General features: G+C 41.0%; 1 protein-coding gene across 5 annotated transcripts in view; it reads left to right on the top strand.

The window, feature by feature from the left end:
- LOC108696529 (sterile alpha motif domain-containing protein 11) overlaps positions 1-10,756 on the top strand; it is a 122,693-nt gene extending 111,937 nt beyond the window's left edge. For 4 of the 5 annotated variants that reach the window (XM_018225981.2, XM_041569333.1, XM_018225980.2 and 1 more), the window contains exons 12-14: positions 4,541-4,665; positions 7,235-7,345; positions 9,064-10,756. In XM_018225981.2, coding sequence (XP_018081470.1) covers positions 4,541-4,665; positions 7,235-7,345; positions 9,064-9,303 — 476 coding nt within the window. In that variant the 3' untranslated portion in view covers positions 9,304-10,756. The remainder of the gene's footprint in view (positions 1-4,540; positions 4,666-7,234; positions 7,346-9,063) is intronic. The other variant, XR_005962553.1, reaches the window with a different exon arrangement.
- The last annotated feature ends 4,993 nt before the right edge of the window (positions 10,757-15,749 follow it).

Below are 15,749 nucleotides of genomic sequence, written 5' to 3'. Positions count from 1 at the left end.
AAGCTCCGAATATAACCAATGACATCACTAAGCACCGTTTATAAGGATATCATTTACAGGACATTTATGGCTCTTGTGTATTATTGTGTATTATAATCATTTATTTATATAGCCCCATAATATTGAGATTGACTTGATATTTCTCACTGGCTGGATGATTATTAAGATCATGTTCAGTAGATTCCCAGATACTCTGGATTTATGCAGGAAGTCTGATGTCTTGCTAAGGCCTGGTGCCTGACGTCCTATCCTGAATGTATCAGCGGAGTATCACATTCCCTTTAAAATGGATCCATTCTGGTAACTTGGCTAGGGTAGTTGTAGATAGATAACCGCAAAAAAGCCAATTAAACATATACAAATGATAGCCCATTCTGTGCTATCCACCCAAGCAAGTTTTATGATGAAAGATTGCTATTTGATTGTTCAACAATTATAATTTAGTACACTATTAAACTGCAATTAATAGATTAGCAATGAAACATCTTCCAGTTTGCTTATTAAGCCTGTTCTTCCCGTGGGCGTTAGCCAGGAGGCTGACTTTGTGAGCAGAGAGCGAGATGCAGTGGGATTTTATCGTTTGTAATGAAGCGGAGCCGGGTTTACCAGATCTTCTGATGATTGGAGGGCACATAAAATGGCAATTAACAGTGCTGCAATGACTGCAGATTGATCATATTTAAAGGAAAGATCTAACCTTTTTATAAGTAGGGTTTATCGTCTGTTCGTTTTCATTTAAATAGACTGTAAATGATGAAGGATTGCCAGGGTTTTGTTTAGTGATGGGAGAGCAAGAGCAAAACAAACTTTGCTGCCATTCATACAATTCAGCTCTCAATGAATGTTGGAGTTTGTACTCCCAATAGCAAGTATAGGGACATTTTAAGCATTTATGCCACCATATCATCCACCTATACTAAATTTCTCTTAGCCACAGTCCTCCCCATTGGCTTTTCCATCTGACACAGTCAATAAACTTCTGAAATGATCAAGGTTAAGGCAACCTTCATACCTAAAGAAAAATACATTGGCACTTGCGGCAAATTCAAGCAGGGAGGACCCCTTGTGTGTTTATTCACAGGATTGCAACATTTCTGGGCTATACCCCTCAAGCATTGGGCCTATTAGCTAAACCTTCATACCTATACCTGCTGTTCTACAGCACCCCGTTTTTGGGTACTAGGGAATTTGGCACCATTGTTCCTTCTTATTTCTTGTAAGCTACACCCCCAATTATGATATTTTGTGTGCACTTATAGTTTGATGTGTATGAATATGCTGTATTACATGCCAGTATACATTTACGGTTTGCTTGAGTGCTGTCAAGCAGCTTAGAGAGGGAACCTTAGAGGGCATATACCTAAATTAACATCAGACAACTTTTTCTGTTACACCTATTTACAAATAATTGTGATCAAGCTCAGCCATTTTCCCTTTGTGCCTTAAAAGTGATGGTTTAATGTTAATATTAAATTAACTTTTAGTATGATGATGAGACAATTTGCAATTGGTTTTCATTTTTTATTATCAGTGTTTTTTGAGTGGCTTTTTATTCAGCAGCACTCCAGTTTGCAATTTTTAAACATTTAGTTGCTAGTGTCTAATAACCCTAGCAACCATGAATTGATTCGAATAAGAGACTGGAATATGAATAGGAGAGGGTAAGATGAATAATAAAAAGTAGCAATAATAATACGTTTGTAGCCTTACCGAGAATTTGTTTCTTAGATGGGGGTCAGTGAACCCCATTTGAGAGCTGGAAAGAGTCAGAAGAAGAAGAAGGCAAATAGGTAAAAAAAACTAAAAAGGCCAACTAAAAATTTGCTTAGTATTACCCATTCTATAACTGTAACCGTTAACTTAAAGATGAACCGCCCTATTTATCAATTATTTCATAAGCCAGAACCTTTCATTTTTCCTAAACTTAATTCAGTGATTACTGGATTTTGGAGAGATAACACCAAAACAAGAAATTGCAGAAGAAAAATCACCTCCTATTTATTCTGTAATTATGCAATGTTAGTGGCTGTTGCAATAAATGGGCTGAAAAGGTACTGGATAAACCATTTGGCCTTCGTCCACTTTACAGACTTTATTTTAATAAAGATTCGTATGTCTGCTGTTCTCACCCCTGTATTGATCACACTAAGGCCTAGCTGGCACTGGGTATTGGGGAGGGCATGTCATACCAAGGGTGTTTGACTAAAATGAAATGACTCTTGGTGCCAAACACTCCAGTTCAGCACAAGCTGAGAAATACACCAATCTCTGCAGGGCCATAGTAAGTGTATGGGGGGGGGGTCTGTGTAGCCTGGGGCCCCAAACTGGAGAATTATATAATAATGTTATACATTATTAATTGTGCAGATATTTGTAATGTACAGCTCTCAGAGCTCCATAGAGAGTAATGGTGGTAGGGATGCCACCAATTTTTTATTTAATGTTTTGATCCCGTCTTATACTGGAAAGTGCTGTCTTTTCAATTTCAATGGTTAGAAACATAAAAAAATCAAAAAGGGATAATTGCCTCAAACTTGAATGATGAATATTTCCTTTAGGTGACTGTTTTTTTAGGACATCTTTAGGACACAATATAGGTTCTGTACTTTTAATAACACAATAAACTTAAAGGAGAAAAAAAAAGCTGCCATGGCAGTTTACTGCTAGTAGGTTAGCTACAATGGTGTAAACTAGAATGATATGTTTATTCAGTGGAATGCTTCACCATACCTGCGTAAACAGCTCTAGAAACTCTTAGGATAACAGCTGCCATATTAGCTTGATGTGACATCACTTCCTGCCTGAGTCTCTCCCTGCTCCTCTCAGTTCTGGACTTTCTGATAAAGCATACTTTTTTAGCCTTTCTTTCTCCATTAAGGTGGCCATACATGGGCCAATAAAAGCTGCCATTTAGAGGGACCAAAAACACTGACATGGAGCTGCAGGTTAATGACAGCTGAACAGACCATAGTCTGGAAAACCTTACTTATACTAAAAATAATGTCTAATATTACAAAGAATATAATCTGGCCGAAGGGCATTTTCCAGTACTGACAGGCCCAGGATAGCCTACCTTAAAACAGCCCTTTTTATACAGATATTTTGTGACACTGCAAGGGTGAGCAATGGCCATTCCCTGTTTTACTTATCAGAGCTAAACCTCTGCAGGACCTGCGACACATCTTCTATGGCTGTGGCTATCATAGAACATAAGAACTAGGCTGGGCCTCTATCTCTGTTCGTAGACAACAGACCATCTCCAGCAGTGATTGGAGGAGCATATATCATGCTTTCTTTGAAGAGGTTAAAGGCCAGTTACTTAATGATAAAAACCTCCAAGGCAGTCATGACTTTAGGGACCCTAGAGCCCTTTAAAGCTGGAGCAGCTGTGCATCCGGTCACCGTGCTGTAATAGTGCCTGACCTGTGCTCTCCATGTGTCTGTATAGCTATGAGCTCTGGGAGGGTGAAGGGAGGGAGTTGTTTATCAGTAGCAGCTCTGGCCTCCATCCTGTCTGTCTCTAACTCTCCATGACTGACCTTGTCTTCCCTTCAGTGTGTGAGATATGGGACTGCCAGAAACTGCTTCCCCTCGCCTCACACACCCCAGGGACAGCTCAGGAAGCTAAAATCCTTTATATCGATCTCAACCCTGAATACAATTAACACAAGCTGGCAGGAGCTGGCTTTCATTGCAGCCCAAGTCACCCCTCCATATCTGCACTGCCACTCAAGATTGGGGGATTTGTTCACTGCTGGGGTCCTGCAAAATCCTTTTACCTTGACATGTTTAGTAGGTGAAAGGCCTTTTGACCTGTCTCCAGGTTGAAATCTTGCTTCCGTGTGCTTTTCTCATTATGAGGTCTGTAGAGACGGAGAGCTTGTACATTTGTGTCAGTGACGTTAATTGCGGGTGGGATTGTCAGCCTCCATTGCAAGAGACTTCTCAGGCTGACAACTCTTGCTTCTTCGTCTCTCTTCTGCCAGACATTGTGGCAACTTATTGGCTGAGAAAAGCCTGAGGAAGTGGCTAATTGGGAAGCTGTTCCCAACTCCAGCCACCCACTTTCTCAGGGAGATGTTGGCCTTGGAAAGCTAGTGTCAGGGTCTGACCTCAGGCAGTGCATGGAATAATTGAGCTGAATTCATTTATTGTTCCCCACGTCAAACCCAAGAATCCACACTGACCTCTCTTTTTACTGCCTGGTTAGTTACACTCACAAGAAACCTTTTACCTGTTGCCCGGCTTGTCTCAGCGCCACAATTTGCTCAGCCGTTGCAACCTCTTTAGTGTTTAGTGGCTTCCAACAACAAAGGATTGTGGGAGTCTGTGCCCTGCATGGTGTTGACAGGTCATTAAAGATGGATGTTAGACTAAAGAATATGTTCATCTTGCTGCCTTCTTGTTTTCTTTGTGGGATTTTAATGATTAATGCCCTCTTTTCTCCCTCTCCCCTATTTCCTCACACAACCTCCTCATCTTCTGCTCCCCATGTGTCCCTCTGTTCTCTTCACCTCCTCATTTTATCTGCTCATGTCAGGTGCCATGGGGGGACTGTTCCTGGATGGGGAAGAAAGTGTTGTGCTGGAGGACCTCAGCAAATGGACAGTAGAGGATGTGTGCAGCTTTGTGGGCAGCCTGTCTGGCTGTGCTGAATACACACAGGTAATCATCCCTTTCTCCTTTCCAGCGATTTTATCATTTTATATATATATCCACCTTGCCCATCCCCATCATTCTGCCTCTCACCCCAATTGCTCGCTTTTTCTGTCTCATTATATATTTTTATTTAAATTCCCTTTATGTTCCTCTTCTTCCTGGCCGCACACCACTCCATTATCACTTTATTGCAGTGCCTATTTAGTTCCTCATTAGGATAAGGTAGCTAGAAGTCCCTCATTAGATGCTGGAGAATGTCCTTTCACTGTCTCTTTCTGCTCCTGATCTGTGCCACAGTGGGAGAGAAGAGGCTGTGGCTGTTTTTCCTTTTCCCCTGTGCTAATCCCCTCGTGACACGCTTCATTAAAACCACCTGCACCGCCACACTTCCCCTCCCCTGCAGATGGGAACAAGCACAGGAGGTTGTGTGTGTGTGTGTTACAGGGACATGGAAGGAAGGAGAGGGCTAGAAGGGGGTTGGTGAGGTGTGGGTAAATGAGGAATTCAAGGGAAACATAAGCCAGAGTGAGAAGTATGAAAGGGAGTGTGAAGAGACGAGTAGAACTATGGTGTCAGGAAGTGTGTTGGAATATCCATGGCCAGTCTATGTAGAAATGGTCTGCTTAGTTATGCAGCCCCATCTAGCAATCTGCTCATGTATATAACTACGGAAGCTTTCTGTGCATTTAGCGGCCGCATGCTGCTCAGTAATCAGTCCAAATGATTGCACTGTATAGGATCTCACCAGGCCTGGCCACAATTCCACAAGGAGACCCACAGTGAGGAAACTTTGGGCGACTTCGGAAAATGAACTGCCGCATATTCCTTCCCAGCGGCTATTTACATTATGGCCAGCGGGAAAGCATTTTTCAGAAGATTTGTTGATTTGTTTTTTAACTGGCTAAGTAGCAACACTGTCCTTCTGCATTGGTAACTCCATGATTGTTCTGAGTAATTCCATGCAGGGCTTTACAGCAGTGCCAGGGGCATTGTCCTGCTAAAGGAACAGTGACATCCAAAAATGAAAGTGTTTTAAAGCAATAAAAATATAATGCAGTGTTGCCCTACACTGGTAAACTGGTGTGTTTGCTTCAGAAGCTCTACTATTCATCTCAACTGTCAATCAAATATTGTCTGCCCCTCCTCTATGCCTTAGGCATAGATGCGGGTCAGACAATTACTTTCACTTTCCATTCAGCACTTCCTAGATGTCACTGCTCTCCCCACATTCCCCTGTTCTCTTCACCGTTTAATTGTGTAGCCTGGGCATGGGGATGGACATCAGGTCCCCTATTCTGGTGCACAAACAAGATTCTGAGATGATGCAAGACTTGCCTTAAATGAATTGTTCAGTATCAAAATAAAAACAGTGTAAATAGATAGCCCATGCAAAATAAAAAAGTTTTCTAATATAGTTAGTTAGTTAGTTATCGGATCAGCCCGATATTGCCCACCTCAAGGTGGGCATATCTGGGAGAGATCCTCTCGTTTGGCGACATTGCCAAACGAGTGGATCTCTCCGTGTATGGCCACCTTAAAGGAAACAAGATTAAAATAATTAATATAGTTTAATTAAAGTTAATTTTGCTTGACTAAAGTGATAATATTGGATTTTGAAAAAATTTTTTGGGTGACGGGTCCCCTTTAATGAGATACAATGAGCACACTGAGGATTTGGATTCAGGCAAACAAAAATGTGTCAATTGGAATGGCCAGTACCATTATTATTTTGGTACATAACTGTGAAACACTTAATATATTTGGGCCATACTTTGTTATGACACTTATCAAATTAATTGCAGTTAGAATTTATCCCAGTTTTATGCTATCACTCTGTACAGCATGATACAATCTAGTGGTAAATCTAGTAATGGATGCAGAGCATGTGCCATTAACCCAAATTTTACATTTTACTTGTTAATACTTTTCCAGTAAATGGTACTTGCTAATACAATTAGAGGGGATCAGGAAGGGTGGCCAGCCATCTTAAGACAATGGCTACTTAAAGGGGTAATTCACCTTAAAAAGATCTTTTGGTATGATGTGATTAGTGGTATTCTATGACAATGGGATTCTGTGGCACTTGTTCATTGTATTTTGTTTTTTGCTTAGCATAGGTCCATCTACCTGTATCTGTAATCTCCCTGTAATCTCCCAGTAATACCTCAAAATCTGCCACTGAAGGAAAATGAAAAGAAAGTAGAGTGGGCTATTAGTTTGTGCAAGAGCTTGTGTATTACTCCCTTCCCTTTAGACTGTATGCCTATGCATAGGGCCTTCCTCACCTTTTTGTACCTGTATTAATTGTGATGTCTGTTACTCCATATGTTCTATGTATGTAATTCATGTGATTTAGTTGTAAAATCACATTTACTTTACAGTGCTACGCAATATGTTGGCGCTATATAAATACATGTTAATAATAATAAATAATAAGAGCGGCACTGTACAGCCAGACCTCATACCAGAAACATGAGCTGCACTAATTAACAAAATACTTTATCATAGATAATAGGAGTTGGAGTTCATTTTAAGGTCGATCTATTTTACAAGTGAAAACCCTGTATCATTGCAGGTATTCCGGGAGCACAGTATAGATGGAGAAACGCTGCCTTTGCTGACTGAAGAACACTTACTGAACAACATGGGACTGAAACTGGGCCCTGCATTAAAGATCAGAGCACAGGTACAAACATTAAGCAACACCTGTACAAGTATGTTCTATAGCCCAATGCGTTGGCTGGTAGTAATGGACAACTCCCAACATGCCTTTAGAGTGAATGGGACCTATTCACTACGACTAGAAGCCCATCTGTCCCTGTAATGATAATATATGCAAAGTAGATGTTATATATAATAGGTCTATAGATTTTATTAAAGAATATTTTACTTGCAAAACTTCTGGGAAAAGAAATGGAAGACTGTTTAGCCCGTAAGCTATTTTGTGTAATGCTGGGATTTTGCTTGCTCACAAACTGTGGCTTCAGACTGTATGACACACTTGAACACTAACAGAACCTAATAGGATTGTGCTATGGCCTGCAGGCCTTATAATAAAGTGGCAACTGCAGTTTATGGCTTTCCCTACAGCCCTGGCTGTTTATGACGGGTGTAATAAAAAGGTTCTTTGGCCAATTGTTCCCCCTGGATCAATTCGTTAGAAATGTGCTGCGGTTTGAGCAGAGCGAGGAGGGGCCAGGATAGCAGATTTACTCTCCAAGGCCACATTATTGCATTGGGGGAGGGGGGTAGAAATATAGGGGGTGCGTGCAGAAATGTATGCTGCAAGGCCTTCACACTGGATCTGTCCTTTAAAACACATTAGTGTGGGCTAAAGTTGATATAGTGCGGGTTAATAGCCAAGTAGATATATTGTGCTGGTGCCAAACTGCCAGTATAAAACCAACTTATTCTTTAATGGAATCACTTGCTAAAGTGCCAGCTGGATCACAGCAGAAAGGTCCTTCCCTGCCTATCAATGGGGTTACATTGTGAGTGCACACTCATCTTACATCTTCCTTTAAAAAAGCCGGAACCTCTCTCCCAGTGAATGGGTTAATGAGAGCTTGTGGTAGTAACCTTTAAATCAGTTTAACTGCTCGTGCCAAAGATCTGCATTTCATCTTGTCGGAGCACATGTTCTTCCTGGTACAGCGTCAACCCATAAACATCAGCAACCCACCCACAGCACCGAGGCTGGAAACCGTTTTGCAAGTCAAATGCATTAAAGAAGAAGTGAGCCCCAAAAATTAAACCGGATTTATTAAATTTGTTTTCTGGTTTCCAGTTTAGTTCCCAGTCTTAAATAATATGGCAAATCAAATGCATTTCCTTTTCAGTGTCACGTTACTGTAGTCCCTGCAAGACACTCTGCTCTTATTCAACCAGAGAATTTCACAGAGAAAACATGATTTACAATTCAGCTGTAGCCTCTTTGCATCAGTTGTATATCATGTCTACCATATAATAAGTGGAATTCCACTACAAAACGGAAAGGAAATGAAGCCTGTGAGTGAAAACAAATGCAATTGCAGATGCTTTATCCTGCTCTTAAGAGTTGAGTGGGAGATGAATTGGACTTGATTTTGGAGGAGAGAAGTAGAGTTGGGGTTGAGTTCAAAAGATTAAAGTAGATTTGTGGTTGAAGTTTGCAGGAGAGAAGTAGAGTTGGGGTTGAGTTTGAAGTATTGTAGTAGACTTGGGGTTGAAGTTTGAAGGAGAGAAGTAGAGTTGGGGTTGAGATTGAAGGATTAAAGTAGACTTGGGATTGAGTTTGAAGGAGAGAAGTTTAGTTGGGCATTGAGTTTGTACATAAAGGAGATATTTTAAGTGGAATTCTCATATATGCAAATATGTATAAATAAGGATGGAAATATTCTCATGCTCTCCCATGTTCTCTTTCAGGTCGCCAAGAGAATTGGACGAGTCCTATATATGGCCAGCTTTCCAGTGGCTTTTCCATTGCAGCACCCGGGTTTGCGACCAGCAGAAAGAGACCTTGGGGGCAGCGAGATCCGACCACCCTCTACTGGAAGTGCTGGTTCCCCATATGGCAGCACCCTTCTGCCCCCGAGCCGTATCTCACCCAAGCATGAGAATGGAGGCACTACTTACCTAAATGAACCTGCTAAATCCCTCTCCTAACTCCAGCTATGAAATAACCAGATTGGTAAAGCTCTGTTTTGCTGGAGCTTGGAGCACAAAGGGGACTTGGCTTTAGGGTACCCGGGGTCCCTTATGCTGCTTGAAACACTGAGATGTAACTTCTAGAGGACACATAACTTGCTATTGGTCTTGGCAAGCCTGAACATCCCTAAAAACTCAGTGGGGGAGAGACAAATAGATAAATATATGTATGTATGTATGTATATATATTTTTATTTCAATTAATAGCTTTGTAAAGAGATTAAAGCTAAATGGGGCAGGTGGGAATTAAACTTAAAGTGATAGCTATACCTGGATAAATGGCAAATGAGGCAGAGTCAACCAAGGGTGTAACAATAAGATCTCACCATGAGGCACCGTGGGTTTTACTTATGTGCAGTTATAGTAAGTGATCATATTCCCCTGCCCAGGTATGTGTGAGTAGGGCATGTAAAGCTTTTTATAGTGTTTGGTGACTTCTTCATCCCGAGAGCCAACAATAATCAGCCAGAAGTCATTACATTAGATGTCTCTATATTATGGTAAGGGGATAAACCAATTTCAAACCCAACTGAAGGTAGGCAGGCCTCTGAACCAAGGCTGGATCCCATGAAGCCTATCTGATGTCAGCAGAAGATTTCAGAGAGAATAATAAGACAGTGGCCTTTTTCTCTGTAAAGGTGTAACAAGCAGTTGTCCCTGTAATCTGTTTCCCATCTATGCATCTCCAGCAACTTTCTATGGTACCAAAGAAAATAACACGCTGCCTTGTCCCCTTGGCAGCTGCCACAGAGGTAAATTGGACTCTCTTTGGTTGGAGCTGTTTAAAGGGATTTTATTTCTTGTCAATCTTTATGCCCCACCCCGTGACAGATAACATCTAATGAATTCTGTAATGGACCTTCCAATGCCTTCTTGCTTTCCGTCTTTGCTTTGCCTGGTCATATTTGCAGAGGAGGTGAGGATATTTGGTTGAGGGACAGAGGTGGAGTCGCCAAGGTCAAGTTCGGCTCTGGACAATTCAGTTAATATTGTGATTCCTCGCTGGGGTTTGTCACGGAAAAGACAGGAGCCCGAGACGAGCAGTTCCCACCACAGACTCTGTTTTGAGCAATAAGTGCTACTGTCACAAGCCCTGTGCTCTCCATACTACTGTGAATGAACTGAACTAAGAGCGGCGGCCGCCATGGAATATCGCAATCCCGTGCAACAGTTAGATATGGTACTTGCCCATGTGTGTTTTCAGGGTTTGTTTACACGTTGCACGTCTCATTTTCAGTTCACTGGAAGTCCCTCAACAGTGACATTCATTTCTACTGGGAGAAGAAATCTAGATCCACGGTACTATTAGCATTTCTTTATATTGTAAAATAATAATAATAATCAGCCCTAAACAGATCATCATTTAACGCTGCCCAGCAGCATGTTTCAATAAAAAAAAAGAGAGAGAATCCCACTTGTGTGTTTGGTGCACATGATGCTTGACTTCAGCTTTGTACTAGGAATATCCAACCAGCCTTCAACTACAACTTTCTATACAATTTCTATATACTGCCATATAGTTCAGTACCCAGTGTTGAACCAGCCAGAGGGCCCACCATAGGACACCTTCCATCAGCTCTTTCATATTTTTCTTTAGCTTTACAGTGGTGTGAAAAACTATTTGCCCCCTTCCTGATTTCTTATTCTTTTGCATGTTTGTCACACAAAATGTTTCTGATCATCAAACACATTTAACTATTAGTCAAAGATAACACAAGTAAACACAAAATGCAGTTTTTAAATGAGGGTTTTTATTATTTAGGGAGAAAAGAAATCCAAACCTGTGTGAAAAAGTAATTGCCCCCTGAACCTAATAACTGGTTGGGCCACCCTTAGCAGCAATAACTGCAATCAAGCATTTGCGATAACTTGCAACGAGTCTTTTACAGCGCTCTGGAGGAATTTTGGCCCACTCATCTTTGCAGAATTGTTGTAATTCAGCTTTATTTGAGGGGTTTCTAGCATGAACCGCCTTTTTAAGGTCATGCCACAACATCTCAATAGGATTCAGGTCAGGACTTTGACTAGGCCACTCCAAAGTCTTCATTTTGTTTTTCTTCAGCCATTCAGAGGTGGATTTGCTGGTGTGTTTTGGGTCATTGTCCTGCTGCAGCACCCAAGATCGCTTCAGCTTGAGTTGACGAACAGATGGCCGGACATTCTCCTTCAGGATTTTTTGGTAGACAGTAGAATTCATGGTTCCATCTATCACAGCAAGTCTTCCAGGTCCTGAAGCAGCAAAACAACCCCAGACCATCACACTACCACCACCATATTTTACTGTTGGTATGATGTTCTTTTTCTGAAATGCTGTGTTACTTTTACGCCAGATGTAACGGGACGCGCACCTTCCAAAAAGTTCAACTTTTGTCTCGTCGGTCCACAAGGTATTTTCCCAAAAGTCTTGGCAATCATTGAGATTTTTTTTAGCAAAATTGAGACGAGCCTTAATGTTCTTTTTGCTTAAAAGTGGGTTGCGCCTTGGAAATCTGCCATGCAGGCCGTTTTTGCCCAGTCTCTTTCTTATGGTGGAGTCGTGAACACTGACCTTAATTGAGGCAAGTGAGGCCTGCAGTTCTTTAGATGTTGTCCTGGGGTCTTTTGTGGCCTCTCGGATGAGTTGTCTCTGCGCTCTTGGGGTAATTTTGGTCAGCCGGCCACTCCTGGGAAGGTTCACCACTGTTCCATGTTTTTGCCATTTGTGGATAATGGCTCTCACTGTGGTTCGCTGGAGTCCCAAAGCTTTAGAAATGGCTTTATAACCTTTGAAATTGAACTCAGGTGTGATAAACCACAGCTAAGTTATTTTTTAACAAGGGGGCAATCACTTTTTCACACAGGCCCATGTAGATTTGGAGTTTTTTTTCTCCCTTAATAACGTAAACCTTCATTTAAAAACTGCATTTTGTGTTTGTGTTATCTTTGACTAATAGTTAACGGTTTTTGATGAGCAGAAACATTTAAGTGTGACAAACATGCAAAAGAATAAGAAATCAGGAAGGGGGCAAATAGTTTTTCACACCACTGTATATGACTACATTCACTAAAGGGCGAATTTTTGCCAGCGACCTCTTTGACACACTCTGCGCCACTTCGCCAAGCGCAAATTAGTTACCACGACACTAATTCAAAAATGCGAAGTTGCGTCTCAGCAGCCGAAAGCTGGCAAATTTCAAATTTCTTTTCAAGTGCAGAGAGTGTAATTGCACTACCAATGTGCCTCTCTGTTACCCATTCCAACATCAAAGAGGTGAGAATGAAGGGGGGAGGGGCAGAATCAGGGCTCCTTCCTAAGGCAGCTCCAGAAGCGCCACTGATTACATTTAGCACATCCTGTATCTGATTGTTGTGAGGACAGGCCTTCAATGGCAGGTTCAGCCCAATGATGTCAGTATCAGTTTTGCGGTGGACAAGCAGTCTGTCTATTGTATTAGGCAGCCAAATCAGTAGCTGCCCTCATGCAACAACAGTATAGTAAAGCTTTTCAGGTAACGATGGAGCAACAAACAAGGATTAGCCAAGGTTGGCCAAGTGTGTGTGGGGGCCGATCCACATAAGGGTTGTGATTGGCTATGTTGCTCACAACTACTGGTTGGGGATCACTGCTTTAACGCACCAATGCAGTCCTGATCTAATGGGATTTTCATACCTGCCTCATTGGTATCTGGTCATAGAGGGGGGACAATAAACTGCAGCTTTTATAGCTCCATGTATGACCAGTTTAACTGTCAGAGATGGGAGTAGGTAGGTGTAGCTACTGAATGAACTAGTGGGTCATTTCACAATGCGTGCAACATGCAAAAGTACCTCCCCACAGTACTTATTGCCGCGTAAAAGTTTTCAAACAGGGCAGGGTATGAACAGACGAGGAGCAAACTTTTTGACATATTTATATATATATATATATACCAACTGAGACCAAATTATTTGCATATTATAGTTAAATGGCTCCTTTAATTCCAAGGTCATGAGAGAAAATCTGTTATTATGTAACACAGGGGCTATGCACATTCTGGGTGTGTCCCACTAGCCTGCCCTAGAGCTCCATTGTCTTCTTTATATGACATAATTGAATCACAGGCTGACCCCAAAACACATGGACACGGCGGGTATTTGGCTCAGTGTGTGGAAAGCTTTGGATTAAAGTGATGTAACAGAAAGTTAAACCACAATAGGATTTTCAGCTCATTATAAACTCTCCGCTACGTAAGATATTGGAGAAATCGCTGTTGGTCCCAAAACATTCCCCTACAGACATTGAAAGGTTTGGTCCAGACTGCGCCGCCAGCAACTGCTGAGTGACAGTTCATTAGCGTGAGCTTTGATTTCTGTCTAGATAGCAAGTCATACTGAGCTTTAAAGGGAGGTAAACAGTGGGATTCATTTATAAATACTGGGCAAATTTGCCATGGGCAGCAACCAATCAGCAATTGTTTTTTTTTTCCATCTGTCTGCTGGGTAACAATAATGCAAGTATTTGATTGGTTGCCACGGGATACTGCTCAGAGGCAAATGTTTATAAATGACCCCAGTTTACTTGCACAGACTACAACCACATTTTGCTGGACTACAAATCACTGTTTCAGTCAACATTATATCAGTGTTTTACAGATTCTGGGAGCTGTAGTCCATCAACATCAGAGTTGTGTGCTTAAAGCAATATTGCAAAATAAAACTTTCCCCCAGCTCTCCAGAGCCAGTCTAATTAGCATGCAAAGGAATCCTCCAATGAGAATCCTGTCTGATCTAAGTAATTCTAGCTCAGTCGTTGTTGTTCAGCAATCTATTCTCCCTCCCAACAATTACAGTTTTATATCATGATACCAAAAATAACTCAATATTTAATATAAACCATTAGACAAAAGCTTAACGGAACACATTCACACAACAGGGGCAGTACTTGTGCCTTATGGGAAGAAACCAGTACCATGACTTGGCCATTTATATCAGTGGCTGTTGCCACCTTGGCAGTGGGGTTAAGGGAAATGATTCTTTTTATATATGTCCAAGCTGGGAGGGTGCAGGTTAGAAGATATCTAATAACTAGTATAAAAGATAATATGGTCACTACAGAGTCATGTACATCGACCCAAAGGGCATTGCTGTATTTATATATAGACACTCATCGGCTACAGTGGAAGATGCAGTCTAGTTCCTAGGGCAACATTGGAGCAACATACAGGGGCTCATGTGATGCTGGGGGCCACAGCACACTTTCTCTCTGCCTCCCACCTCCCCAAAGATGTCTCTGAATGGATGCCATTTAGTCCATGCACTCACATATGGGGGGGGGGCATTAGAACTCTTTTCAGCCTAACTGGGCTTATAGATGAAAACTAAAAAAGGGGTTTTACTAACTTTCTTTATTAAATTGTTTCGTAAAAATACAGTACACGCAAGGATAAAATTAATCGTAGAAAGAAGGAAAGAAGAGAGAACCTTGCTTCGTGACTGCAAAATGCCTTCAATGATTAGAACCAACCCTCACCTCTATATACCATATATTTATTCTTTCAGCTTTTCATTCACCATTCAGTTAGTGAGGATATATAAATTTCTCAACTTATACCAAAGACGTAAAGTGCATTGCTTGAATAAATACGACTAAAAGTATTAATTGTCGCTACACCAACTCTGTGTATATTTTAGCAATTGTTAATTCTAATAAACGCTAATATTGGTTAATTTAACAATTCCTAGTATTTAATATTAGAAATAAAATTATAATTCATTAATATACTTTATAAAGTGCCTGTGCTCCAATAATTGATAAAGAACCTCTTACGTCATTTGTATCGCAATATTTGAGGTAATAATATAAAAAAGTGACTGGTGCTATTGATAAAAAAGTTGATTGAGTAGATTTAAAACAGTACTACTCAGTTGCAAATTAACCCAACCGCTCCTTGAGGATAAGAGAGGAATTATGAAAAAAGATAGTTGGTGGAGTTGCTCCCAAGATTACTAGTTATGTTTTTTCTAAGTCCCTAGGAGCACCACAAAGTAGGAGAAGGCAGAAACTGAAAGGGCTGCGGTCTCATTAGTTAATCTTTGCTGTCTAGAAAGAGAGGCTATTTAACCCTAAAAAACCGCAGACCATTCAGTTCGTGGAGGGAAAACAGATTTAAGAAACAGTTAGGAAAGAGTTCGTATTCGTTTAAAAAGTGCAATTTTTGTTCACCAATGTGAAGTAATTAAAAAAGATCAAGAGTCAAATCTTGCCTAACTGTTTCTTAAATCTGTTTTCCCTCCACGAACTGAATGGTCTGCGGTTTTTTAGGGTTAAATAGCCTCTCTTTCTAGACAGCAAAGATCGTATTTATTCAAGCAATGCACTTTACGTCTTTGGTATAAGTTGAGAAATTTATATATCCTCACTAACTGAATGGTGAATGAAAAAGTTG

This window comes from Xenopus laevis, chromosome 7L (assembly GCF_017654675.1).
Source record: "Xenopus laevis strain J_2021 chromosome 7L, Xenopus_laevis_v10.1, whole genome shotgun sequence".
Taxonomy (NCBI): domain Eukaryota; kingdom Metazoa; phylum Chordata; class Amphibia; order Anura; family Pipidae; genus Xenopus; species Xenopus laevis.
The sequence above is the reverse complement of the archived record's forward strand: the minus strand, read 5'-3'. Positions and strand labels throughout refer to the sequence as shown.